Genomic DNA, 27,905 nt, shown 5'->3' with positions numbered 1-27,905 from the left:
GTAATCGTCTTTTGTCTCTGACCCAGGGGTCTTGTGTCTTCTGCTGGTGTGTGTGTGTGTGTGTGTGTGTGTGTTGTGTGTGTGTGTGTGTGTGTGTGTGTGTGTGTGTGTGAAGCTGGGCAGCTTAACTTGTTAGCCTTCAAATAGAGTAAAATGTCAGCCTCTTCACAGTTCTTGCCAACTTGTAGCTAAGGGTTGAAAACAAATCCCCAGCTTCCCTTAGAAGTGGGATTTGCGGGCTTCCCTGGTGGCGCAGTGGTTGAGAGTCCGGCTGCCACTGCAGGAGACACGGGTTCGTGCCCCGGTGCGGGAAGATCCCACATGCAGCGGAGCGGCTGGGCCCGTGAGCCGTGGCCGCTGAGCCTGCGCGTCCGGAGCCACGGCAGTGGGGGGCCCGCGTACCGCAAAAAAAAAAAAAAATGGGATTTGCTTCCAGCCGGCCCAGGTAAAGCCGCATTCCCAGGATGCCCTGCCCCAGCCCACGTGGCACAGGTCCCTCACCTGGGAACTCAGACAGGGTGGTCCACAGCAGGTCCATGTAATCCTCCTCACTCAGGTACTCACAGGCCAGGCTGCATTTTGCCTCTACCGCCTTCTTCCAGCTGGAGACTGGAAGGTGGAGAGAGAGAGAGAGAAAAAGAGCAAGAGGCATGCGCAGTCTTGGGGTGCAGTCTCCTGCTCTCCACACCTCCTTCCCTGGGTATGATGTGGTTGGGATGCCAGGGAAGGAGCATGGGCTCAGGACTCAGACAGACGCAGGTGTGAATCCCAACCAGCAGTGTTAGAGCTTCATCTCTTTAAGCCCCAGGTTCCTCATAACCCTGGGGCTAATAAACCCTGGGGCAAGGCGGTTGAGACACTGAAAGCAGGTTGTGCATATCAATGTGCTTAGCCCAGAACTGGCACGTACTAGGTGCTTTTGTGGCAGACAGACTCTAGGGTGGCCCCAACGACCCCCACCTATATTATCTGGCCCCCATTACTTCCTCGATCGCACCTTCAATCTCCCTCGCTCTGCTCATACTACTCCAGCCACACTGGTCTCCTTGCTGTCCCTTCAATACACAAGGCACGTTCCTGCCTCAGGACCTTTGCACTGGCTGCTCTCGTCCTCCATTGCACTTTATATATCTCCATGACTAATTTCCTCACCCCTTTCGAGTCTTTCTTTAAATCTCACCTTCTCACTGAAGCCATCCTGACCACCCCACTTAAAACTCTGACTTGCCCACGGCCACTTACTCTGCTCCACACTCCTGACATCCCTTACCTTGCTTTATCTTTTTTTCCCCCAAATCATTTGTTAGGAAACGGAGTCAAAGACTTTGAAATGGGCAAAATGTCCTGTCCTGTGACCCCTTATAGGTTATCTCAGCTTTCATGATCTTTAAGCGCTTTCACAACTTCGCATTATAGAATACCAGTGCAAATGATTCTTGTCCATAAAAATGCAAGCGGCGTCTGGTGGTGATGTGATTATTGCCTTACGCACACTGCCAATTTTTGCCTCTAAGTGTAAATCCATTTCAGCTTTTCCGATTGCTTATATACATGTGTGTTTTGAATTCTCCTTTGAACCAACTGTAACCTCTTACAGTAAGAGAGACCCATGGGTCTTTCATGTTCTCTGCCTGCTTTATAAGCGGAGGCACTGACTGCCTTTGTTCTGGACTATCTTTTCAAGGATTTTAGTTTAGCAAACAGCCTTGAAAGATAGAGAGGATCTCCCTTTGGTGCAAAGGGCAGGTTTCCTTATGGCCTTTGAAGATAGAGCATCTTTCTGCAGAACAAAGAGCTGGCAGGCTTATTATCTGGTATAAAAGATCTGGGTGCCCTAAGTTCAGAGTTCCTCTCATAACACAATCCACTGCTCCTTCCCTATCACTTTCCCACCCAGGTGTAACAGTGAGCTTTTTTTTCTTTTTTTTTTTTGTGGTACACGGGCCTCTCACTGTTGTGGCCTCTCCCGTTGCAGGGCACAGGCTCCGGACGCGCAGGCTCAGCGGCTATCGCTCATGGACCTAGCCGCTCCGCGGCACGTGGGATCTTCCCGGACCGGGGCACGAACCCGTGTCCCCTGCATTGGCAGGCGGACTCTCAACCACTGCGCCACCAGGGAAGCCCAAGAGTGAGCTTTTAACACGGGGTGGCAAACGACCGCCTGCAGGCCAAATCTGGTCCCCTGCCTGTTTCTGCCTGGCCAGCAGGCTAAGAACGGTTTTTACATTTTTAAATGATTTTTAAAATCAAAAGAATAACATTTCATGACATAAAAATGACATGAAATTCAATTTGTGGTTGTAAAAAAGATTTCCTCGGTGGGAAGTCCCTGGAGGTCCAGTGGTTAGGACTTCGCGCTCTCACTGCCGAGGGCCCGGGTTCGATCCCTGGCTGGGGAACTAAGATCCCACAAGCCGTGCTGCGTGGCCAAAATAAAAAAAAAGCTTTCCTTGGAACACAAGCAAGGCTTGCTTGTTTACATATTATCCATAGCTGCTTTTCTGCTACAATGGCAGAGCCGTTTGGCCCACAGAGCCTAAAATATTTACTATCTGGCTGTTTATAGAAAAACTCTGCCAACCCTTCCTCTGTAACATCCCAGTGGATCCTCTGCTTTGCTTAAGCAGGTCCACTGTTACGGTGAAACCAAGCAGGAGGCTGTGGGGCAAATCCTGGGTACGAATCCTTTCCATGCTCCCCGTTTCTTGCTTGTAGGAATAGGCTTCATTCAAGCCTCCTAGACCTTCCCTGAGTTCCAAAGGGCAGGTTCAAACAGTTGCTAATCAGGGAAGGGAGGGGATGCAGAGAAAGGGGAGGAGCTGTCAAGAAACAATAGCGCAGACTTGGGGCAGAGTCCCGGTTCCTCCTCAAGGAATATACATAACAATATCTTTGAGTTCTTCTGCAGGAACTAAGGCCCTCACCCAGGTTGAGGATGGTAACTTCAGGCTGAGCACAAGATTCCTGGAACATCACCCTGTTCCCTCACCACCAGCCAATCAGAAGAAAGTCACATACCCTGCGGCCATCCCTCCCACCAAATTCTGCCTCTAAAAACTTCTCCCCCCCGCCAAACCATCGGGGAGTTCAGGGGTTTTGAGCACAAGTCACCCGTCCTCCTTGCTCAGCCCTGCCATAAACCTTTCTCTGCTCCAAACTACGAGGGTTTCAGTTTGTTTGGCCTCACTGTGTGTCAGGCACACGAACTTGTGTTCGGCCACAGAGGCAAAGGACTTAGGCTCAATCAATACCAAACCCAGAATTTATAACTGAACTGCTTCTCAGGGCGGTTAAGGCTCTCCCACACCTCCCAGCGAGATGCGATTCCGCTGTATTATTAAATCCTTATACCAATAAACAAAACTATTAACTCAGATTATAGAGGCTTCATATGAAAAAGATAATTGGACAAATCCCGCAAACAGGCAAGAACTTGATCCCTTTATCCCCCATCCCAGGTTCAATGCTAGGAATCTAATATTCCCTTAAAGACAGATTGGTTTGAAGTCCAGACATCTGTATATAGACTTTGCTCTTTATTCATTCCTTTTGTCCAGTGCTTTTCACCTCCAGCTCTACAACAGAATCACCTAGGGAGCTTTTCAAACCCACTCATGCCTGGGCCCTCCCCCCAAAGCCGCTGATTAAATTGGCCTGGGCATTGTTTAAATGACACTGCCTTTGTTGAAAATCTCCCCCAGGTGATTCTGTTGTGTGGCCAGGATCGAGCTCCAACCTGATTCTCAGACTTGATGCACACGCAGAGGATTGCTACACAGGGTCACAGCCATAAAACTCAGGGCTGTACTTCATGGACCTCTTTAGGGGACGTAAGATGTGATTCCGCTCTAACGTCAGGTCTACCGTGACAAGAAGGTCCAGGTTTCTACAGAGTGTCTTGGAAACCACAACCCAGCTCTTTCATGCTCAGATTTTGCAGAAACTTTCTCCCTGGAGTTTGTGCAAGGCCAGGCCCTGTGAGGGCAGAACTTGGGCTGGGGTGTGTGTGTGTGTATGACCTCGTGTGTTGGAAGTGGGGAGGGGCGGGAGGGGACGGTGTTAACTGCGAAAGAGCTGTTGATACTCACTGCTGCAGACATCTCCTGCCTGGAAGAGCTCAGTGGTGAGCAGAACTAATCCATAGTAAGAGAATGCATTGGAAAACCTGCCAGGAAGGAAGCAAGAAAGGTAAGGAAATGATGGGAGAAATGCAGGTCCCCATTCCCTAACCCGTCTGGAAGGACTTGCAGCTCTAGCAGCAGAGACTAGGCTTTGGGCTCAGGCCACAATGGGCCTTTGCAGGGCTTTCCTGGGCTGCTTGAGCAGGAAGATGGTGGGTACAAAGCATAATGATGCGATAAAGGGAAGTGATCCTGTGTCCTTTGAAAGATCAAGAACTGAATTCTATCACAGATAAAGCTACCTCCAAGGCTGTTCAGTCAACCGGCAAAAGGAGGGGAAAAAAATGGGGGAACCAAAATTTGGTAGAAAACAGTCATTTTGACAGATGCCAACAGATGTCAGGGCTTCTGGGTTGAGTTGAATAGGGAGGAGGAGGGAGATATATTTAATAATACAGGTAGCCCCTACTTTTTCAAAAGTTTGCTTTACTGCACTGTGCTTTTACGAAAGACCTACATTAGTACCTGGTTTTGCTCGCCAGAAGAAATCCGAAGAGGATTTTCACTTTTACGAAAAAAGGGAAAAGCGAAAACAGCATCCAGCGCTTATTTTATAGAGGCAGCACCTGCCCCAAGCAGCGAGAGTAGCGCCACCAAGCTCCTTTCCCGGGAACTACACTCAGCACCTCAGCATCAAGCTGCCATTAGCTTTTTTTTTTTCAATTTATTTTATTGAAGTATAACTGATTTACAATGTTGTGTTAATTTCCGCTGTACAGAAAAGTGATTCAGTTATACCTATATATACACATTCTTTTTCAGATTCAAGCTGCCATTAGCTTTGAACTGTGTCTATGAACATCTGTGCTTTACCTCCATTTATTTTGTTTCTTTTATTAGCAAGACATGTCCTCAGGTGATTACTTCTCTTTATGCCACTTCAGCTTAGGAAAGCTTTCATTGGAACGCTCTACTTTTTTTTTTTTTTGCCGTACGCGGGCCTCTCACCGTTGTGGCCTCTCCCGCTGTGGAGCACAGGCTCCGGACGCGCAGGCTCAGCGGCCATGGCTCACGGGCCCAGCCGCTCCGCGGCATGTGGGATCTTCCTGGACCGGGGCACGAACCCGTGTCCCCTGCATCGGCAGGCGGACTCTCAACCACTGCGCCACCAGGGAAGCCCCGGAACGCTCTACTTTTGAATAGCAGGGGGAAAACTGTATGCAGAACTGGGCTCCAGCTTTGCCCCCCCCCCGCCCCCGCATTCCTGAGAGCTACATCAACTCACCAAGCATTTATTAAACACCTGCTGTGTGCCCAGTCAAATGCGGAGTCTGCAGACTTCTTGAGCATTTCAGATCAGAATGACGCAGTTAACTAATTCCCGACTGTCCTTGGAACCAGAATACTCAAGTCTGTAGGGCCGGAATAGGCTCATCCTGTGGTACAGTTATGTGGGAGCTCAGTCATAATCAGAAGCCGATGATTACTTTCCTTGAGTTACAACATGTGCTCGCAAATGTGATTTCTATAGTATTCTAAAATTAGTCTCTAATTGCTTAGTATTTAAGTAGTGTCACCCCAACAGAGTCACATGCACTCAAAGATAGATACCCTCAATTCTGTTTCCCCACCTTTGAAAATATCCTGCCAGCTCCGTACTTGTACTGGGCACAGAGCAGGTGTTTCATAAAGGCGTGGTGAGTTGATTCAGCTCTCAGGAATGCGGGGGGTGCAGAGCTGGAGCCCCCGGCTTTGGAATTATCGAAGCTTTCCTCTCCTCTTCCCTGCAGTTGACCTCTTTGAGGACACTCTCCTGCTAATTAGCACCTCTGCTCAAAGGTGAATAGGAAAAGTGAGAACTGTTGAAAACAGGACACATAGCCTCAACAGGGGTAATTCTGTGCACTGTTAATGCTGGAGAAATTACAGCATTCATGGTAGAAAGAATTGAAAGAAGGGCTGAAATTTGACTAGCTGTGGACTATAAGTTAGTTACTCACCACAAATGCCCTCCAGCCAACGCCAAGGTTGTTATTTAAGAAAAAGTGGATCAAGAACTGGAAGTTCTAAGAATGCCCATGTTGACCAAATCAGTGGTTCCCAAGATATTGGCCCTGTTCTGCTGGTGGTACCCAAGGCAATATGAATGGAGAGGGGGATGGATACAGCAAAAGTATGAAATCTTTTTGTGAAAAGAAGAGATTCCTTTAAGTTTCCTTTCAATTCTTTAATTGTATCTCAGTCTTATTTACGGGCTAACGAGTCCCTAACGCCTCCCCTCTCTGTCTTTTTTTTTTTTGTAATTTAAGGCGAATCTTAACAGATTTATAAAAGTCGTATATACAAAATACGTTTAAACTAACCCCCGTAGCTATACACTTTTTACACTGCATTGTGTATCTCTTAACCTGGAACACAGCATCCATAAACCGAGGCCTGTTCCCCACTGTCGGTGCCATGATGGGGGCGGGTGTGGAGCTGCAGGGACACCCCAGGGGCGGTGCCAGTGACCCAGCACTCAGCTGTTGCCCTTGAATTTCCTTTCTGAGTGTAGAGACCCCGGAAGAGCTCAGAGCTCCGTTTCTGCAGCCGCCGCCGCCTCCGATTGCCCCTGCCGCCCTGCACCCTCTGCGGGGTCCCCCACGTGCTACAGGGGCCACAGCACAGCACAGCGGAGGATGTGGCAGAGAGGAGGGGGCCGAGCACACAGCACTGAACTTCCTGGCTGCAGTGACGTCAACAGAGGATAACGTGCCTGCCAATTTAGCTGGTTCGACTGGAGTGAAGGAAAAGACACTTGGAATGTTTTGCCATTTGCATAACAGGTCAAAAGGTAATGCTTTAAGATCCTAGAGATGGGCAGACTCAGTAGAGATCTATTTTAAATTTCTCGATAAACAGGCTTGTTAGAGAATCTAACAGTTAAGATGATGGGGAGAAAGTTTCACAGGCTGCCCATGAGCCCTCCTGGGACGGGCCTCGTCCCCGGCTTCCACAGACTCCGCAGCGAGAGCTCTGGCCACCTGTTTGCAGGTGAACCTGGAAAAGGTGCCCGGGCTCATCCAGAAAGCTTGGGTGAGGAGGGAAGCCACGGAGAACTGGCTTTGTTAGCCCGACTGTCAGATCAAGGCTGGTTCCACGTGTGTGACCTGAGTTCCAGAGTCTCCTAGGTGACAGTGCTCTCTGCCCACCGTGGGCACCGACCTTTTTTGAGGGCAGCTTGACAGGCGGTGGTGGGGAGACCTCCAGCGTTACCCCGAGGCTTCGGGAGGCTTCCCCGGGGGCCCGGCCACTGAACGGAGAGGGTGGGGCCCAGGGACACGTGGCGGCTCCGTGAGATGCCTTAAAGCGCCCAGGCTGCCACGGCGGCACACCGGGCCTGTCACCACTCAGGGTGGGCGCTGCATATCACAAAATGGGGCCTCCCGGAACCCCGTTCTCAGTTCCTTTCCGACTGGAGAAATTCTGAAGTCGGCTGAAAAGCTGAGCCCCTGGACCAGCTCCAGGAAGCACCAGAACCCAGAGCTGAGGGCCCGTTTCCCACGACTCACAAGGGTCATGCTCTCAGCTGCCTCTACATTGGACTTCCCTCGGCCGGACTCTGGGTCAGCCTCACCAGGTGGGATGCGCGATCCACGCCTCCCCGGTCACCAGAGCGGTCTGGCTCTGCAACCTGCTGGGAAATTCGGTCCCGTGGGAAACCTCCACCTTGACTGTGAATAGCTGGGGTTATGTTCATTTGGGGGAATTAATCAGCTTCGGAAAGCACAAAATAAAGTGAATTCAGTGTTAATAAAAAGGCGCCTGAGTGACAAGCCTGGAACAGACTGACCAGGACGACTGTGACCCCGTGCGGCTCAGCCCTGTCTACACTCTGTTGGCCGTGCAGTCAGAGTGCCGGCCGCTCGCCCGCCCAGGAGGAAACTCGGGCTGGTCCAGGAACACCCAGTAGCTGCTCTAGTGTTTCACTGTGGTTTGTGTTACACACACACACACACAAAAGAAAACCACCAGAATAAAAACACTACCTTCATAACCAGATCAGAAGCGGAGAACCCAGTTTCCAGGGGGAGCCAGGTGTGCGCTTCTCTGTGAAGCGAGCCACAGGGCCGCGTTTACGGCAACAGATGCAAAGTCTTCGGGTCCCTGTAATAAGAACCTCACAGTGACGTGCCAAGGTCATTGCTGGATTTGAGGAGGACGAGGGAGTCACCACAGGTCAGGATGGGATACAACAGCAGTTCCCTCCTGTTCTCATCTACTCCACACCCTAATTGCTGGCTTCCGGGGAGGGCCCTGCTGCCTACGAGTACTGTGTTTTGGGGCAGGACTCTCATGGTCTATTTCTGAGTTCCACCCCATTTCCTCCCCCTTGCTATACTCAGACGCCGATTCCCAGGAACATCCATCCTGCCAGGATGTCTGAGAACTCACTCAGGCCCGGCAACATGGCGCTCCTTCCTGCTGTGACCTGGGGTGGGAGCCTCGTGTAGGAAGTTCCCACGTTGAGCAGCGCTCCACTCTCCTAGGGGCTCACGACCACTGTCAGGGTCAGCAGAACCCCTGCAGGTGTGTGGTCCACACCGAGGAGCCGCTCTGGGTATGAAGCATCCCATGACATCCAGCGAGAGGCAGGCACTGGGGGTGCTTCGGGCAGGTAGCCACCTGCTGTGCTTTAAAGTAGTTTTCACCTGAAGAGATGCCAACGTGGTGTGGAAACCAAAACCACCTATTTCGATGTGCCATCTTGAGCACCAGTGGACACCCAGCCTCTAAGTTCTAGCGGGTTCTGGAGGGCAAGACCTGGCAAGAGAGCAAGGGCCCACACGAGCAGCCGGGCCTCGCGTGACCTGAAGTCCTCCTCCAGCAGAAGGTAGGAACCAGACACCGACAGCAGGACCGAGGAGGAGGGGTGGCCCTTCCACGCCCCACGGGCTCCACTCCACCCACAGCGAGTCTCGCCACTTCCCTGAACTCAGCGCGTACCACGTGCCACCTGCCGTTAAGGGCCGTTAACACAGCAAGTGCCAGCCTCTGAGCCGCCTTAACCAAGCAGCTCCTTCCTCTGGGGACTCGCCACCACCCTCTTCAAGGCCCAGGAGGTGCTTCACAAATGCAGTCAGTAAAAGCAGCCCCTGCTTCGGGGGGGGGGGGGGCTGAGCTCTCAGCCCTCCCAGCTGCAGACCCCCAGGACCAACCTTGGCGCCAGGGCCTGCGCCCGGAACGCCGAGTCCGTGAAATGCAGAATCCCACACACAAGGCCCACCGCTGCCTAGGGGTGCCAGGCAGACTTTAAAAGGGCTTGTCTTCTTCAAACAGAGCTCCCTAAATTTCTAGGCATCACCGAAGAGCGAGGCTGCTGAGCGCATCTCACGTACCTTACGGAGAAGGTGACGTCAAAAGGCCCGAAAGGACCACCCGACACACAGTCGAAAGCTTAGTGGGAACTTTCTGCTCTTCACTTAAACCACAACAGAAAACCCAGCATCACGTCGCAGGTCACGGTGAGGGGAGGATTCGGGGGCCATTACGTCGTGGACCACAACTCCAGCAGCCTGGTGGGAGTCCTCCATGATCCTCTGCTTCATGGCTCCTAAGCCCGGCTGCACAGCAACCACCCAGGAAACCAAGAGCGCATCCGTGTGATGCCTGTACTACACAGCCTCCGAGCGGCTCAGCCCAGGGCTTTGCAAAGCCCCTCAGGTGATCAGATGGCAGCGCCAGAGCTAAGCATCGTGATCTAGTCCGACTTTTACAAACGGGGAAACTGGAACCCAAAGAGCTCGGCCCTCAGCCACGTGGATCACGACGAGTGCACGTTTCTCTGGGGTGAAGGTGCGCTTCTGCCTTCCCCACTGTGGGCCGTTTAGGGGCCCACACGTGGACGCACACAACGCCTACCCGGGCAGTGGCCACTGGACAATACACATGTGCCTTTTCTACATGAGAGTCCTGAGCTCCAGGAGCTCTGTTGACTGGGAATCGTTCACACTTTGCGTCAGTGGTTTCTTCGTTTTGTGACGGGGAAAGTCACCCCACGGGGTTGCAGAGAAAGAGTTCCCACCCCTCCCTTCCCTTGGGCTTCCTCCAGCCTCCGGTCTCTGGACATGTCCACATCCATCACCAGGTCCTCTCCTCGGGCTCCCAGGTCTCAGGGCAGCAGGATTCCTCCCTCACACACACACACACACACACACACACGTGTCTTTACATGTATGTGCCGCTGTTCCTTGTCCTGAAGCCGTGTTCCAGAGGCATCCACACAGCAGTGTTGGTGACAGCGCTCCTGTGTCCCATGTGGAAATAAAAACTGTGATCGACAAGTAATGAACCTTCAAGGAACATCAGGGTTTGAGTTATCCAACTGCTCTGAATTTGGGGACTGAAAAATTAATGTTGGCTCCAAATGCTGAGTGGATATTTTCTATTAAGCAAAGGAAAACTAAGGATTTATCTTAATAAACATCCAGAAACTGAAGGTGGTCAGATCATCAAACCAGCCCCTCCTGCCAATGCTAAAATGCTGTGCCACGTGTAAGCAGTGAGCAGTTCACCCCGACTGCTCTCATCCTAACGGTGCCTTTACTCACAATACCGAGTTAGTGTCTGTTCCCAGGATGCCCAAGTTAGTCAGTCATAACTAGTAATCTTGTTTCAAGATTATTTCCTGATCTTGGAGTTGAAAGAAACGGACTCATTTTTATCAAAGAAGTAAAAATATTGCAAGAATAAGGAGTCTAGAGATCTCTATAAATTACAAAGCTGCAATGCAGTATCTCTGAAACAATTTCTCTACAAACTGAAGGGTTAAAAAAATATTTCAGTAAAAAACGTACACGTGTCCTTACGTGTCCTTATGTGAGGAAAATATCTTAGTTTGAGGAAGTTTATTGTTACACTTTTGTAATAATAGATGGCACAACTATCTCCTGCTTCTCTAACATCTCCATTAAAAAAAAAAGACAATAATCGAGGGTAACAGTGAAATTAAAATAAAATAGAAAAGCCTAAGGTTTTGGAGAGAAAAGTGACTATAATCTATGTGTAGAAAGGCTGTAAATGGTTTAGTTGACCTTGCAAAGAGCCATCTTCTTCTCGGATGCCAACCAATCACGGAATTGAGGGCTGGGAGCCGTGAAGAGAGGGGAGCCCGGCCACAGGGGCGAGAGCGGGTCAGTTCTTGGCGGGGCAAGGCCCACCCGCTTCGGGCTGTCCCCCCTGCTTCCCAGTCCGCTCGGCTTCCCTGTCTATACCAACCCGCTTCCGCCTCTGAAAGCAAACCAGCAACCGCGTCAGAAGGTTTAAAGGACAAACGGCGCTTGCCGACCGTGCTGACCCCAACTCTCCAGCAAGCCTCAGGCACCTCCACCGGCTATGCCGACCGCGAGGGCCGCCGCCGCCTCCTCCGCCAGGGCCACAGGGAGTGTTTCCAGGCTGATAAGGAAGCGCGTGGGTCCCGACACACGTGTAAGACCTGGAACCCGGCGGGTGAGGAGCGCTCACGCCCCAGGACAGGGTCCTCTGAGCAGTGACAGCGGGGTCTCGGGCCGCCCTGACGCAGCCCATTGAGAATGTTCTTTTTCCTTTAAACCTCGGTCATCGGCCCCGATCCCGGGGCACATCCTTTCAGTTCATGAAGAGCCATAGGAAGCAGTACAAAACCAGCAGCTTTTCTCCAGCCAAAAAAAAGAGCCGAACCCCCAGCAAACACCCACCGGAAGCTCTGAGCGCCCAGAGAGACGGGGTTTCATGTTGTCTCCTCATTAAAACCCTGTGATAACAAGGCTGACTCAGAAGCAGTTTTTTTCCTCTCTTTCCTTCTGGGTCAGCATCTGCCACAAGATCCCTGTTTATCTGCTGGGTGAAGGCGAGCGAGTCACTCACCAGGGACACAGGACCGGGAACAGTGTGGCCTGGGGATGGGGCCCAGGGACGGTTACTTAACCACAGGAACATTCTGGTGCCACTGACAGAGGAAGCTTTTTTCTCTTTTAAATGCTAGACAGAGTCCTCAACACGCCAGGCGCTCTTGAGTAGAGTAATACACAGCAGGGACCAGTTTGGAATGCAATGTATTTTTAAACACAGTGAAAGACACCTGGACAGAGTAACCGGTCAAGTTAACTGAGTGCAAGATTGACCAGCTCGCGTCAACATTCACAGCCTCTGCAGTTTCACTCAGAGGAGATCACGTCCGACAGTTTTCCTGCGACGTGTGTATGTTAGTAGAAGCGAGAGACCTTGATGAGAACCTCTATTCTCGGCCAGCCACCGGAAGGCAGCGTGGAGCCGGGCGGTTTTAACGAAGGCTCTGCTGGCAATGCCGCCAGCTCTTGAAAGCCCCTGAGCGGAAAGGAGCTCTCCGCTTCCTCCAAAGAAGGAAAGGCTCCCTGCAGCGGACTGCAGGTGTCTCTCGGAGACAACTCCTCTGCAAGGCCAGTTGGTTTAAGTCTTTGCCGAGGGGCGGGGAGGGTGGGCATAGAAGCAGCAGGCACTGCCCTGTGCAGAGGGGAGGGGGCCATTCACGGCAGCGTCCGTGTGCACACCTTCCACCCCGTGTCCTGTCGTGTCGTGGGGTGATCTGACAGGGCGGGAAGAAAGCGCAGGTTGTGGGCACATTAAATCAAGTCCACACCGCCAGCTCTCACTCCCACCCTCTCATCTAACAGCCGGGACCCACTGGCACAAAGACTTAAAAGGCAACGCGCTCCCCTGGGGAGGTGGCGGGGACAGCCCGCGATTCACCTCCTTTCACCTCCTACAAACCTCCACCAGGTAATGCTCCTCACGAAGCACTCACGAGTTAGAGAGAAAAGCCATCTGCAAAGACGTCGGGTTTTGTGTTTCTGTCATTAAAGACAGAGCATGCGTGCACACACATACATGCAGTCCTCAATTACATTGTGTCAGAGAAGCAAGAGTTTCTGTAAAAAGAAAGAAAGCTGTGTTATTAGGCATTACACATTAATACCAAAGTGATCGCTGGGGTTTTCAGTAGTTTCACTAGTCCCCAGGATTCAGTAGCTAACATCAAAGTGTCACATCCTTTGGCCTAGAGCGCAGCGGCGTGGTGGGCCTCCCAGCATCCCTGAGCCAGGTGTTGAGGGCACGGATTCGGGAAAAACCCGCTCCGGGACACCGAGGAGATCTGGCCTGTGGCCAGCCAGGCTGCTCAAGGACCACAAGAGTGAGGGGCATCCTCTTTCCTTGTAACGTAATATTCTTTCAGGTTCTCTTGCAGGATGGTGTCCTTCACAGCGTGAAACACGAAGCGGATGTTCTCCGTGTGTATGGCAGTGGTGAGGTGGATTGCTGCGATTCCGTCTCTTCTGATTGAAATACTGGACCAGGTAGCACTGGACATCCTCCGGCCTGTGGGGATTGCCCTTGCAGTCTGGGAAGTGCTTCTTCTTCTTTTTCTTTCTTTTTTTAAATATAAATTTATTTATTTTATTTATTTATATTTGGCTGCATTGCGTCTTCGGTTGCTGTGCGCGGGCTTTCGCTAGTTGCAGCGAGCGGGGGCTACTCTTCGTTGCGGTGCGCGGGCTTCCTCATCCCGGTGGCGTCTCTTGTTGCAGAGCACGGGCTCTAGGCGCGGGGGCTTCAGTAGTTGTGGCATGCAGGCTCAGCAGTTGTGGCTCCCGGGCTCTAGAGCGCAGGCTCACGTTGTGGCGCTCAGGCTTAGTTGCTCTGCCGCATGTGGGATCTTCCTGGACCAGGGCTCGAACCCGTGTCCCTTGCATTGGCAGACGGATTCTTAACCACTGCGCCACCAGGGAAGCCCTGGGAAGTGCTTCTTGATGCCGATGGTCTTCACTTTCTCCACCAGGAGGTCCATCTTGTTGAGAGGCAGGACAATGGAGACGTTGAAGAAGAGCTTGTTGTTAACGATGGTCTCAAAGATGTTCATGGGCTCCACCAGGCGGTTGGTGCGCCTGTCCTCCATGAGGACCTGGTCGTATTCACTGGATGAGACCATGAACAGGATCAAGGTGATCCCATCAAAGCACTGGAACCACTTCTGGCGCTGAGACCGCTGGCCACCCACATCCACCTTGAAAGGGATTTTTTTTATGACAAAGTCACGCTCCACTTTGCCCTTGGTGGCCTTCCTCGCCAGCAGGATGTCCTGCTTGCTAGGGAAGGTAATTCAGCTGGCCAATCCGATCCAAGTTATCCAGGAAGTACTTCACTGATTCACCCAGCTGAAACTCCCTCCTACGGCTGAAAGCTTCCCTGATGCCAGAATCCCTCCAGAGCGTGGTCAGAGCAGGTATATAACAGCTGAAAGGTGGCAGACTCCACGGGCAGCCCTGCTTTGTTCTCAAAGGCCATAAGGTACATCCCCTGCTTCTCATTTTCAGAATACTGCCAAGGAACACCAAGCCTGTCTCGTGCATCAGCCAGAACCCTTGAGCCCTTGAGGATGTTGTTGAAGATGGTGTCGCGGAACTCCAGAAGCGCACTCTGGTCGAACTCGTGGCCGTGGATGATGCTCATCTGCTTGACGAAGGTGGACTTGCCGCTCTCGCGGGGCCCAGCAGCAGGATCCTGACGAGGCGCCGCACGGCGCGCAGCTCTCGGTCCAAGCCCCGCGTAGATGTCCCGGTTGCGCCTGCGCTGCCGAGCCTCGCGCTCCGCATCGCCAGCGGCGTCGGCCTCGGGCGGCAGCAGGCAACGGCTGAGGGTCCGCACCGCACCGGACATGGCTGCTGAGGCCATGGACCCTGCGGCGGGCCAGGCGGCAGCCGGCCGCTCCCTCATGCGGGCTCAGTAGTTGTGGCTCACGGGCTTAGTTGCTCTGCAGCATGTGGGATCTTCCTGGACCAGGGATTGAACCCGTGTCCCCTGCACTGGCAGGTGATTCGTAACCACTGCGCCCCCAGGGAAGTCGCAATCTAGCTACTTTTTACTGTATGGTCACTTCTCGGTATCCGTGGGGGACGGGTTCCAGCACCCCCTGTGGATACCAAAATCCATGGATGCTCAAGTCCCTCATATAAAATGGCATAGTATTTGCATATAACCTACACAATCCTCCCATATAGTTTAAATCATCTCTAGATTACTTATAATACCTAACACAGTGTAAGTGCTATGTGAATAGTTGCTGGTGCACAGCAAATTCAAGTTTTGCTTTTTAGAACTTCCTGGAATTTTTTTTTTTTTTTTCCATCTGTGGTTTGGTTGAATCCATGAACACAGAACCCGAGGCTAGGGAGGGCCACTTTTTTATCTTTAAAGGTGAGTTCTGGGGGAGGGATGGACTGCGAGTTTGGGGTTAGTAGATGCAAATTATGACATATAGAATCAATGGACAGCCAGGTCCTACTGTGTAATACAGGGAACTATATTCAATGTCCTGGGATAAATCATAATGGAAAAGAATATGAAAAAGAATGTATATATATGTATAACTGAGTCACTTTGCTGTACAGCAGAAATTAACACAACATTGTAAATCAACTATACTTCAATAAGAATTAATTAATTAAAGCGACTTCTGTCTATGGCCTGCAATTAAAATTTTTCCTTAAAGCAGGTATACAGAGTTTCCCTTTAAAAGACATTTATCTGAGAAAAAGTGAGTCAAATTTTTTAAAAGGCTAAGAAAATAATAGTATAGAAAATAATAAAAAAAAGGCTAAGAAAATAATAATAACAGGATAACACAGAAGTGAGGAAAGTGATGCTCAGTTTTGCAAATGCTGCTCAAGATGGAAGCGTTCTCTGTCCTCCGAGTTAAAACCCAAAACAGGGCGAGAGGAGGGGGACCGGAGAATCAACAAACAGCTCTTACCATATAAACCACAGCAGCAAGGTTGTCCATCTAAAATGGGGTGTGAAGAGGTCCCTCATTTTGCCTCGGTCTTCCTGTTTCAAGACAAAGAACACCATTTACTCTCCTCCCCTGCGGATGTGTGGGCACAGGTTGGTAGCCTGAGACCAGTGGACACCCGAGGCTGGGAGGGAGGTTTCTGGTGGGCAGGACACTCAGGTTCCGAGAACCCGGGACTCAGATCCACGGCACTCAGCGCCCCCCAGCCCAGGGAGGCCTTCAGCCAGGACTCAGCCATGTCCAGAGATGGAGACATTCCACACCCAACCCCAACCTGGAATCCTGGAGCTGGGAAGCAGGCCCCTCAGGCTTGGCCCCTCTGAGGCCTCTTGGGCGATCCCATGGACCAGGGAGCAAACAACCAGTCCAAGATGCCTCCCGCCATTTCACACCCTCCCCACCCAAAGCCAGCTCTAGGTCAAGGTGACAGAAATTAATGTGCTGAAAATCAATTCACCAAAAGCCAACTTGCCAAAAGACCAATTAGCTAAATGACTCACTTGCCAATTTTATATAATTTACTAATTTATCAAATCTTTGCTTTACAATGTTCTATTTTAAAACATATATTCTGGCAGGGGAGGGATAAATCGGGAGATTGGGATTGACATATACACACTACTATATATAAAATAGATAACTAATAAGGACATACTGTATAGCACAGGGAACTCTACTCAATACTCTGTAATGGCCTATATGGGAAAATAATCTAAAAAAGAGTGGATATATGTATATGTATAACTGAGTCAGTTTGCTGTACACCTGAAACTAACACAACGTTGTAAATCCATTATACTCCAATAAAAAATTTTCTTAAAAGCATCAACAAGAAAAATAATTTAAAAAATATATTCATAGAATCTATATTCTATGGATTATCTTCTTAGATTTATTTAATGAACATATTACTCTTAGCAGTTTGAGAAGTGCTCACTTATTTAAACATGCTAAAAGCTTTTTTAAAAAAGATTATGGGTTATAGGTGGTTTAATCTACCCATGAATATTGTCTTTGTGAATAAAAATAGTTTGTAATACATTCTTGAATAGAAAGACAATACTCAATATGCTTATTGAATATATTTGAGCATGTTTGTATTTATTGACTATATTTTAGAATAGATTCATTCATTAATATACTTAAGAATGAATTCATTAATATAGTTATTGAGGAATATATTATATGTATTAATATAAACACAGGAAAAATATATTCCTATGTGTTAATATATGTATTAGTATATACATAGGAAAAATCTCTCCCTATTTACTAAATATATTCAAAAAGAATAATCCTTAAAACACGTTTTTGGTAAACTGATACATTGGCAAGAAAAATTGGCTTTTGGAGAATTGGTCTGCTTTCTGGAAAATCCTTCTCTTCTCTTTTTGGTGATGGGGGATTCACCACCTTCTTGGAGCCTTCCTGGACCTGAGAGAACTCTCTCTCTGGGTCTGGCTGCTCCTGGCTGCATCAGCTACGCACCTGCCCCAGTGACCTCCATAAAAAAAAAAACAAAAAAACAAAAACAGGCCCCGCTGCCGGGCACCCTGGAACACAGAGAGGCCCCTGCGGCAGCAGATCCTTTCCAAAGAGAAGCCCACAACTGGAGCATCCAGCCTTGCCACTGTCACTTTGCAACACACATTTGAAATCACTGTATACTTTCTCCATCCAGAGCATCTTCCCACAGGAGGGACAGGGGAGAATGCAGTCCCTCCCCAAAGGCAACTAAATGAGCCTCTTGCACCCCAGACTCTCTGGGATGCCCCCTACCCCAACCCTGTGCTCCCCAAAGCAAATTTGGGGTATGTCTCCTGGTTTCTATGTTGTCAGACCCTGCCTAGCACTTCCTCTCAATCTGGTGAAATTCCATTCAGTTCTTTTTGCCTAATATAGAAACAGTCAGAAAAATGATATTATTTTAAAAAAATAGGGCTTCCCCAGTGGCGCGGTGGTTAAGAATCCTCCTGCCAATGCAGGAGACATGGGTTCAAGCCCTGGTCTGGGAAGATCCCACATGCTGCGGAGCAACTAAGCCTGTGCGTCACAGCTACTGAGCCTGTGTGCCACAACTACGGAAGCCTGCAGGCCTAGAGCCTGTGCTCCACAGCAAGAGAAGCCACCGCAATGAGAAGCCCGCACATCACAACGAAGAGTAGCCTCCGCTCGCCACAACTAGAGAAAGCCCGCTGCAGCAACAAAGACCCAATGCAGCCAAAAATAAATAAATAAATGTATAAATAATAATAATAATTTCCTTGTAGGGTCTGTTGTTTGCTTAAGGGTATTTGTGATGTTTCTCTAAGCCACATTTGCGTCCCCTGCATTGGCAGGCAGATTCTCAACCACTGCGCCACCAGGGAAGCCCCACATGCTTGATTCTTGAGGGCAGGGACTGCAGCCTTTAATCTGGCTCCCTTCTCCCCACTTGCACCTGCAGTAAGTGCTCATCAATTTGTAGTGTGGTGGATTCCCTGATGGTGTTGCCTGGGGAGTGATGCACCACGCATTAAGGATGTCTACACAGGGGCGGTTTGGTGTCTTGGATCTAAGTCTGTTGTGGCACTTCCTAATGTGATTTTACTGTCAAGCCTTTGCCAATCAATCACATTTGCTAATCAGACTTCATGGGTGCTGAAAGATGAAACTGAAGCAGGAGTAGTTACGGGACCCATTATGGGACATTATATTACATTTATCTAATCACTTCTCCAGGTGGTACTTTTAGGACTTGGCAGTGAAAGTACACAGACTGAAGTTGCCAAATTCCCTTTGCAGATCTTGCCCACTGCACCCCTCACCCACTCACATACACATGCTCCCAGCACGTGCAGCAACATGCAGTCAGTCCGCCAGGCACTGACCTGTCTGGAGATGATGAGTTTCCCCAGAGGCATGGGGGCTCCGTTTTCTGTGGCTATCCTCTTTAAGGTGGCGATGGCCTTTTCCTGGTTTCCGGACAGCACATCATACCTTGCGCTCTCTGGCAGCCACTATGAGGACAGGAGACCGAGACGTGGCCAGTTAGGGCAGAACAGAATGCTCGGTCACAGCCATACACTCTCATGTGTGTGTGGAGTCCTTAAGGCCGGAGGCTCTGGGGCCAGAAGCCTGCCTTCAAATCCTGGCACTGCCATTGATTATAATGGCTCTGTGACCTTGAGCAATAACTTGACCTCTCTGTGCCTCCACTTCCTCATCCATAAAATGGGGATAATAATAGATCCTCCCTCTTAGGGTTGTTGAGAGGATTCAATGGGATAATCCAAACAAAGTGCTTAGCACAGTGCCTGGAATGGGTTAATATATCTGTTCGTGTTGCCGTTGCTATTACTGTAATTTGGTGCTGCTGAGTTGCAGGTGACAGCTGAACTAAATTAAGACTGCCACCAAAAAAGAAAAACAGTCCACCACTCTCACCATCATCATCATCATCCCCATCTCTCAAGAAACTACACCTCGCCTGTGTTTAGCATCGTCTTGCAAACTCAGTCTAAGAGACAGAAAGAAATCAGAAGGACCTTTAGGCCTACTAGAGTCCCAACCCCAAGTGACTAGATAGACATCTCTCCGTAAAACAAAGCAACAGCAATCTGTGAAATGAGAGAGTATGAGACTTGGAGTCAGAAGATTTGGTTCAAATGAGTTCTGTTGTTTATTTGCTGTGTGTCTTTTGACAAGTCAATCAACCTTTCTGGGCCTCAGTTTCCTCATCAGTAAAATGAGAATATAGCAGAGATTGCTAGCATCCAGTAAAATTCGTGCTTCCCTTTCCATAGCATAGAGTTGTCCTTGGATATGGCTGCCCAGCCAGAAACTACATTTCCCAGCACCTAGGCATCTAGGCATGGCCACGTGACATGCTTTCACCAATGGCACGAGAGCAGAATATTCCTGGCCAAGTTATTTAAGTATACATCTCTACCTGCCCTTCTTCAGTCTACATGTAGAAGATTCCAAAGCCCTAGACAGTGGCAGAGGTACAAACTGGAAGGAACTCTGGGCCCAGAATCACACCCGTCAAATGGAAGCACCCATTCTGGACTGTTCTGTGAATGAGAAATAAACTCCTATTGTGTTAAGTTACTGAGTGTGTAGGCTTTATTTGTTACAGCAGCTGGTATCATGCTAACTAATATAGGGGTTCATCATAGTCCTACCTCCTGTGGTTATTGGGAGGAATAAATATGATAATGCATATAAAGAGCCTGGCATAGGGCCTGCTACACTGTTATGCTAAGTAATTATTAATACCTATTGTCATTACCAGTAATTATTATGTTATTTATCATAGATGAGACCTACCTCCCTACAGGCTTATTCTGGGGCCCACTGGCTGTAAAGCATTTCATGGATGTGGTCTTCACATGAAATGATAAACGTGTGGTCTGATCTCGCTGTGTGTGGGGGGGAGTTTATGCAGAGATGAGACGGCGGGATCATTTGAGCCCTTGGACCCAGCCATGCCTGAAGCCAGATATTTAATATTCTATCATATGTCTCTTTCACTCAAGCCAGTTTGAACTGGGTTTTGTCACTTGCAACTTAAGAATCGCAACTATTCCAAATACACTCACCTTAAGTGTAGCTCTTGTAGTGCAGGGAGAGGGAGCAAGGTATCCCCCATCCCCTTGATATCTCCCTCAAGAATATCCCAGCAGTGTCTGCCTGGAGGAAACCCAACACCCCATACTGGGCCCACCCCAGGCCCTGTACCTTTGTCTCATTTCCTGATTCAAAGAAATAATCTTAAAAGTGGCTTTGGTACCCTCCTCCACACCCTCCCCACCAAAATATAATGAACGGCAGGAGACCAAGTAACAAAGGCTGAGATGTCTTAAAGGATACCTACAAAACACAGAACAGCAAAGAGGAGGAGTGGGACAGCCGAGAGGATGAGCAGCCAACGCCAGCCCAGGCTGGGCATCACAAACACAGCCAGGACAACCTCGAACACTGTCCCGATGGCCCAGAACACCTGGCATGGGAGAATGGGCGTCAGTAATGGGGCAGCATTGGTCAACACAGTGAGCAATTTCAGGATCATTGGAGACAACGTTATCCATGTTGGTAAGGGGGTCCTTGGGGGTCAGGAAAGTCAGAATGGCCATCACTTTTCCTGTGGTTCATATGGTTGGGCCAGGGCCTCCATGTTGTCTATCTCCTGAGGGTACCATCCACACTGTATGATATTTGCATGGTGCCCACTGGAGTGTGCAATGTGGCAGCTCTGGTTAAGGAGATCAATATGATCAATATTGTGTGAGGCCAGTAGAGTAGTGGACACATTGGTTTTTGTCTACTCACATCCATCTCCCTTGCCCAATAGTGCCCCGGTATCCTTTATCAGAATTGTCTCTCCCCTGTGGGGCTGAATATCTTCTGTCTGTTTCTCTGAATCACATTCCATCCTCTTCCACCTTGCTCCTTGTATGGACTGCATCCACAGTCCCCCTGTCCTCTGGTTTCACATTGGGTGCAGCCAATGGGGAGCCACACAGGAGATGGGGAGGAAAGAGGGATTCGGGTGCTTATTCCTCTGGCTCCTTCTCTGCAGGGTGGTCATGCGCTGGCTGCATCCCTTAGCTGAAGGTCACAGCTCCTTTCCAAGAGCCTTTGCCATGCAACTCTCTCTTTCTCTCTCTCTCTCTGGGCTGCTAATTACTCTCTCCCTTTGCCCCTTCAGGGACCTTGTAAATAGTCCCTTTATGAAACCCTCTTCAGCCAAAGCAATCTTGAGGGAAAAAAATAATGGAGTTGGAGGAATCAGACTCCCTGACTTCTGACTATACTACAAAGCTACAGTCATCAAGACAATATGGTACTGGCACAAAAACAGAAATATAGATCAACGGAACAGTATAGAAAAACCTGAGATAAAGCCACGCACCTATGGTTAACTAATCTCTGACAAAGGAGGCAAGGATATACAATGGAGAAAAGACAGTCTCTTCAGTAAGTGGTGTTGGGAAAACTGGACAGCTACATGTAAAAGAATGAAATTAGAACACTCCCTAACACCATACACACAAGTAAACTCAAAATGGATTAAACACCTAAATGTAAGACTGGACACTATAAAACTCTTAGAGGAAAACATAGGAAGAACACTCTTTGACATAAATCACAGAAATATCTTTTTTGACCCACCTCCTAGAATAATGGAAATAAAAACAAAAATAAACAAATGGGACCTCATGAAACTTAAAAGCTTTTGCTTTTAAGCAAACTATAAACTGCAAAGGAAACTATAAACAAGACGAAAAGACAACCCTCAGAATGGGAGAAAATATTTGCAAGCAAATCAACGGACAAAGGATTAATCTCCAAAATATATAAACAGCTCATGCACCTCAATATTATAAAAACAACCAACCCAGTCAAAAAATGGGCAGAAGACCTAAATAGACATTTCTCCAAAGAAGATATACATAATGGGTAAGAAGATGTGTCACACATATACAATGGAATATTACTCAGCCATAAAAAGGAATAAAATTGGGTCATTTGTAGAGACGTGAATGGACCTAGAGACTGTCATACAGAGTGAAGTAAGTCAGAAAGAGAAAAACAAATATCATATATTAACGCATACATGTGAAATCTAGAAAAATGCTACAGATGAACCGGTTTGCAAGGCAGAAATAGAGACACAGATATAGAGAACAAACGTACGGACACCAAGGGGGGAAATCGGAGGTGGTGGTGGGGGGATGAATTGGGAGATTGGGATTGACATATATACACTAATATGTATAAAATAGATAACTAATAAGAACCTGCTGTATAAAAAATAAAATTAAATTAAAAAAAAAAGAAAAGAAAAGAAACCCTCTTCAAATTATCCTAATGTGAGTATGTTGTTTCCTGCTGCAACTTTGAGTCTACAACCATTGTCCATTCCAAAACATCGTCCTTCATCTTCTCCATCCGGGAGCCCCCAAGAGCCTTCCTAAATCCCCTTTCGCTTAAAGTAACCACAGTCCATTTCAACTGCTGACAACCAGAGGGACAGTCAAAATGGCTAACAATTTATAAACTGACCAATCAGAGTGTACACCATACAGTATTGGCCAATCAGAATGAACCCTGGTCACACACCTCCCCCAACACTCACCAGACTTTAGTTGCTGCATCATGGGGCGCTCTAGGGCGTCCTTAGAAAGGACAGGGTGTCAGGCAATGAGGGCCAGTCAGGGTTCAGGATCATCTGGCAGATGCATTTCAATATTAAACTGGTTCATCCATACCAGTGTGGACCAGCTGACTACCACCCTGATTGGTCAGGGGTAGACACAGTCAGGATGGTTAAGTTGGGCTGTGGATCAGTGTGATCAATATTGTCATGTAATCATGGTGATTAGGGACAGTCGTGACTGTGGACCTAAGTGTCCAGCAGGGACAAATAATACTGCCACTGCATGGAGGAGGGCTGTTGGGCAGCTATGTATTTGCCCTGAGATCTTCCAGATCATGGTTGGAAAATGGGTCACAGGACCCTGGCAGAGGGAGGGCTTGAGAGGGACTGGATGCTCCAAGAGAGTTTTAAGGCAGCCTACTGGCCACAGACGTGGCCATGAATATCGATCTCACACAAGACACGAGTCAATCTGGTGGGGGGGGGCAGGAGTTTGGTCTACTCAAGCTACAATGTTCAGCACCAACTTTCAGATAAAAGTCATTTCTAGTTCAGGAAGGACATACTACCTGCCTGCTACCATTTTTTTTCAGGGGTGGTAGATTGAATTTCTTGTCAATGGAAGAATTTATCCATGTTGCAAAACAACCATGTTGAAATCAACATAAATGATCCATTTAAATCCTTGCATAATGGATCTGTTATATTTTTCTTAAACTCCTTTTCCTTGTCCTATGGCTCAAGAAACCTGGGAATCTCCTGCTCAGAGACTGAGTAATATCCAGAATCCCAGACCATCCTCCTTACCTCAATCAGCAAAATACACTTAGCTCTGGCTTTCATGGGAAGGAACTCAGCATACAGCGTCACCCTGGGAATGCAAAAGACAGAAAGGGCGTTAAGGTCGGGACTGAGTGGGAAGATCGCTATGGTTTTCTGAATTTCTCGGCCAACTTTCCTCCAAGGGTGGTCTGTGGACCACTTACGTCAGGATTTCTGGGGATGATGGCTAAATATGCATATCCCCAGGGTCCATACCAGACCTTCAGAAACAGACTCTCAGGGGTGGGGTCCTGGCATCAGCATTTTTAACCAACTCCCCCCCGTCACCCCATATGATTCTCAAATTTAGTACCTACTATCATTGAGCATTCCCCAAAACCCAATAAATGTAGGTGAAAAAAGAGTGGTGGGATGATGGGCAACTTCAATCTAGAACCGTTCCTTAGATTTTCCCCATCACTCAAGTCCTGAATAGTCTTGGAGTAGAGGCCTTTCATACGGCAGGATGCCTCTCATCCCGGGTCCTGATGTCTCCCTGTGACTAGACTCAGCCCATGTCTTCTTGGCAAGAACCTCACAGAAATGGTGCTGAACTCTTCCCAGTGCCTCACACTGGGGACATGACGTCAAGTAGTCCCATCATTGGTGATATTAACTTTCATCACCAGGTCAAGTTTTCTGATAGATATTTCCATCCTAAAGTTATAAATTTTCCATTTGTGATTAAGAAGTACTTTAAGGGGGAACATTCAGAGATTATGTCAATATCCTGCTCCCCATAGAACCTCTACTCACCAGCTTTAGCATTCCATCTTTTGACTATTTCTGCCTGAATCAACCACCACTATGATGACAAACTGTATTTATTATTTCCATAACTTCTTCTACATTTATTGGTTGACATTCTTCTGTAAGGAAGATCTTTCTTTTCTCCTGTCTCATCTACCTACCTACCCACCTATCCATTCATTTCATCAGTATGGACTTGCGGATTCCTGTTTTATTCAATGGGTTGTAATCCATTACTGCCTTTATTATTTTCATGCTCAGCCTGTCCCAGATCTGGTCAGTGGAAGCCCTTTCAAGATGATTCCTATGTCTTTTTGACATGTCTCCATCATTCCTTGAGCTCTTTCTTACTTTCTTGTACAGAAAGATGTCCAGGCTCATCTAGTACTTTCTTTGCCCCAACCATGGGGTCAGTCATTTTTCTAAGAAGTCCTGGTTCCTTTTGGCAGAAGATGGTGTTTAGAAACCAAGATCTGAGTGTTCAGTGTGCTCATTGCTATGGGGGTTCCCATTGCTTCTAGGCCCTCCCAGTGGACACAGCTAAGAGATCTATCATCCATCCATCTATCTATCTATCTATCATCTATTCATCCATCCTTTCTCTGGGTGTCTCTATTTCTCGCTCTCTCTCTCTCTTCCCACATGCACACCATACATCTATATCTATTTCAATACCTGTGTACATGTATTTTTAAAAACAATGAGTTCATACTGATACTTTCAGTACCAGTCCAACACTTTAGGATTCTTTCTAACCTTTAAAGTTCCATTTTTTGCAATTTTCTTTTCCAACATTGAGAATTCCGTGTCTCATTATCCTCAAAATATTTCCCATCTGCTCCATCAATTCACTTGTTTACTCAGTGTAACCAATGTTGCAACCATATTGGCTGCCTCCTCCATCTACCTCCACATCCTCCTCCCCTCCCTTTCACTTGCTCAGCTAATGGGCATGCTTGGAAGAAAAGGAAACTTCTAAACTACTCCCCATGCTCCCTTCCATTGTGCTAGGGAGATAAGCCCTTCTCTTTCCCCTCATCTCCCACCTAAGCCAGACAACCGAGCTACTAGATGACCTCATGTTACTTACTCTCCTGGCTCCTCATAAGGGAGGAGGGGTAGAGGGAGGCTTATTTCCATTAACCCTTTTGAGGCAGATGGTGTATCTAGATCTCCTGGGATCCCTTTACTAGATCATGGGGCCCATCTATCTGATGCTGCTTCTAACAGCTCATACCTGCAACCCTCTCTTAGGATTGCTTTTGAGTAATTGGAGTTGCCTCACCACAGAGATATCTGGGAGTTATGCCCTTTCTCTCCAGGGCAGGCTGAAGACTAGTGTTGGGTACAAAAGGCTCATTCCCTGCCTCAAGATGGGACAGACCCTATGAGACAATGAATACTTCAGCTCCCTACGGGATCAAGCTGAGTCTAGATGTCACCTGAAACCACATCCTTAATTTCTTCCCTTCACCTTTCTTGCCTCTTTCACTCCTTTACCGGATCCTCCTGAGAGCATTCCCTGAATAAATTACCTGTACAAAAATCTCTGCCTCAGTCTGTCTGCTTCTATGAAACCCAACCCATGACACCTTTCCTTGCAAAGCATCTATCTTTTTAAATGTTGGCCTCAGCAATACCATTAAGATCTAGAAATAGTTCTATCACTGGTAAAAGTCTTTCTTAGGGTTATGATAAAAGATGCCTCTGTCCAGAGAAGGAAGAATTCTCAGGAGCCTCAGAGGGATAGCTAGGGCTTTAGTAGTTCAGATATACTCTATGTAGAGAAAAGCATGGAGAAAAAGTCAATGTCATTTAGTCTTACTTCGCAGTGCGTTTTAGTAAATCCTCTCTCTCTGTTTTGGTGTTCTGTCTCTCTCTTTCTCTCTCTCTTTTCTTCATCTCTCTCTTTCTCTCTGTTTGAACCCCTATCTGAGATCATATTCAAGAATTTTGAACCCTATTTTTATTGACTTTATAAATAGTATTTCCATGCCATTTTAAATCCTCTTACACATATATTCTATCATATTCATGAACCATATTTTCCTTAATAATAGCTACCTTTTATTGAGGATCTACTATGTGCCCAAACATTCTTCTAGATATTTTACATGAATTATCTCACTCAATAAATGCTGCAAGTCAATGGGGTAGGTAATTATAATTCCCATTGTGTGTGTCTATCTTTAATCCCTATTTTCATCTTTATATCTGTGTCAGATAAGTTGTTATTTGACCAGGATCACGTAGCTGGTAAGTTGGTCAGTAGAAGAGCCAAAATTTTAACCTAGGTCTGTCTATATTATGCAGCCCATCACTCGCTTCCCTATTTAGGTGGTTTCACAATTATAAACAATACTTCAATAAGCATCCTTCGTCTTAAATCTCTGTTTGCATGTGGTTTCCTTAGGGTATATTCCTGTAAAAGAATTTGAGTCAAAGGGTACACATTTTAAGGCTTTTGATATATATCATCAAAGTGCTTCCTAAAAAGTTGTTCCAATGTATAGTCCTACAAGTGCCTCTCTCAACAAAAACCATGAGGAATTTCATTCACTCAGCTCTGAGAATGGAGACCAGTTGCAGTGGTTGTAAAAGATTACAGCAATTACCATGAATGACTCGGAAATTTTATTCTCTTCTCCAAATGGTGTGCTTATATTATTTTAAAAACATCAATACTGATAATAAAATAGGAAGCGTGTTTACATTTTCCCCACCAAATTAAAATCAAATTACTAACCATGAAAAAAATGTTCAGTAGCGTATTCTAGGGGCAAAGCTAATCCTGTCCTTAGATGTCAAGGATTTGTTTTTATAATGAACTTACAACATGCGGTCTTTTTTTCTTTTTTAGGCACAGAATTAGTACATGAATGCATTCTCATTGTAAATAATTTAGCAATATGCAAGAAGACAGAGTGTATGATGAATTTTCCTCTTCCTCCTTACCCCTGCTTCCACTCCCCTTCCCCAAAGCCATGACTAATAGCAGTTTGCTTTGCAACCTTCCAGCCCCTTTTCTATGTAAATGAATATATAAATTTAAAACTGAACAGACATTTTTCCAAAGAAGACATAACAGATGGCAACAGGTGCATGAAAAGATGTTCAGCATCACAAATCATCAGGGAAATGCAAATCAAAACCACAGTGAGCTATCACCTCACACCTGTCAGAATGGCCATCATCAAAAAGACAAGGAATAAGCGTTGGCAAGGAT

At 47.7% G+C, this 27,905-nt stretch overlaps 1 protein-coding gene and 1 pseudogene across 3 annotated transcripts in view; both read right to left on the bottom strand.

Annotated features, from left to right (window-relative positions):
- Window positions 1-27,905, bottom strand: part of SVOP (SV2 related protein) — an 86,496-nt gene that overhangs the window by 12,730 nt on the left and 45,861 nt on the right. For all 3 annotated transcript variants that reach the window (XM_024741584.1, XM_024741585.1, XM_024741586.1), the window contains 6 exons: window positions 23,915-23,978; window positions 20,822-20,947; window positions 18,834-18,962; window positions 15,925-15,998; window positions 4,089-4,165; window positions 502-609 (listed from right to left, as the gene is read on the bottom strand). In XM_024741584.1, the coding sequence (XP_024597352.1) occupies window positions 502-609; window positions 4,089-4,165; window positions 15,925-15,998; window positions 18,834-18,962; window positions 20,822-20,947; window positions 23,915-23,978 (578 nt within the window). The remainder of the gene's footprint in view (window positions 1-501; window positions 610-4,088; window positions 4,166-15,924; window positions 15,999-18,833; window positions 18,963-20,821; window positions 20,948-23,914; window positions 23,979-27,905) is intronic.
- LOC112397379 (guanine nucleotide-binding protein subunit alpha-12-like) lies at window positions 545-14,890 on the bottom strand (annotated as a pseudogene).

The sequence above is a fragment of the Neophocaena asiaeorientalis genome, unplaced genomic scaffold (assembly GCF_003031525.2).
Source record: "Neophocaena asiaeorientalis asiaeorientalis breed wild unplaced genomic scaffold, Neophocaena_asiaeorientalis_V1.1 scaffold648, whole genome shotgun sequence".
Lineage (NCBI taxonomy): Eukaryota > Metazoa > Chordata > Mammalia > Artiodactyla > Phocoenidae > Neophocaena > Neophocaena asiaeorientalis.
This window is presented reverse-complemented; position numbering and strand designations above follow the sequence as displayed.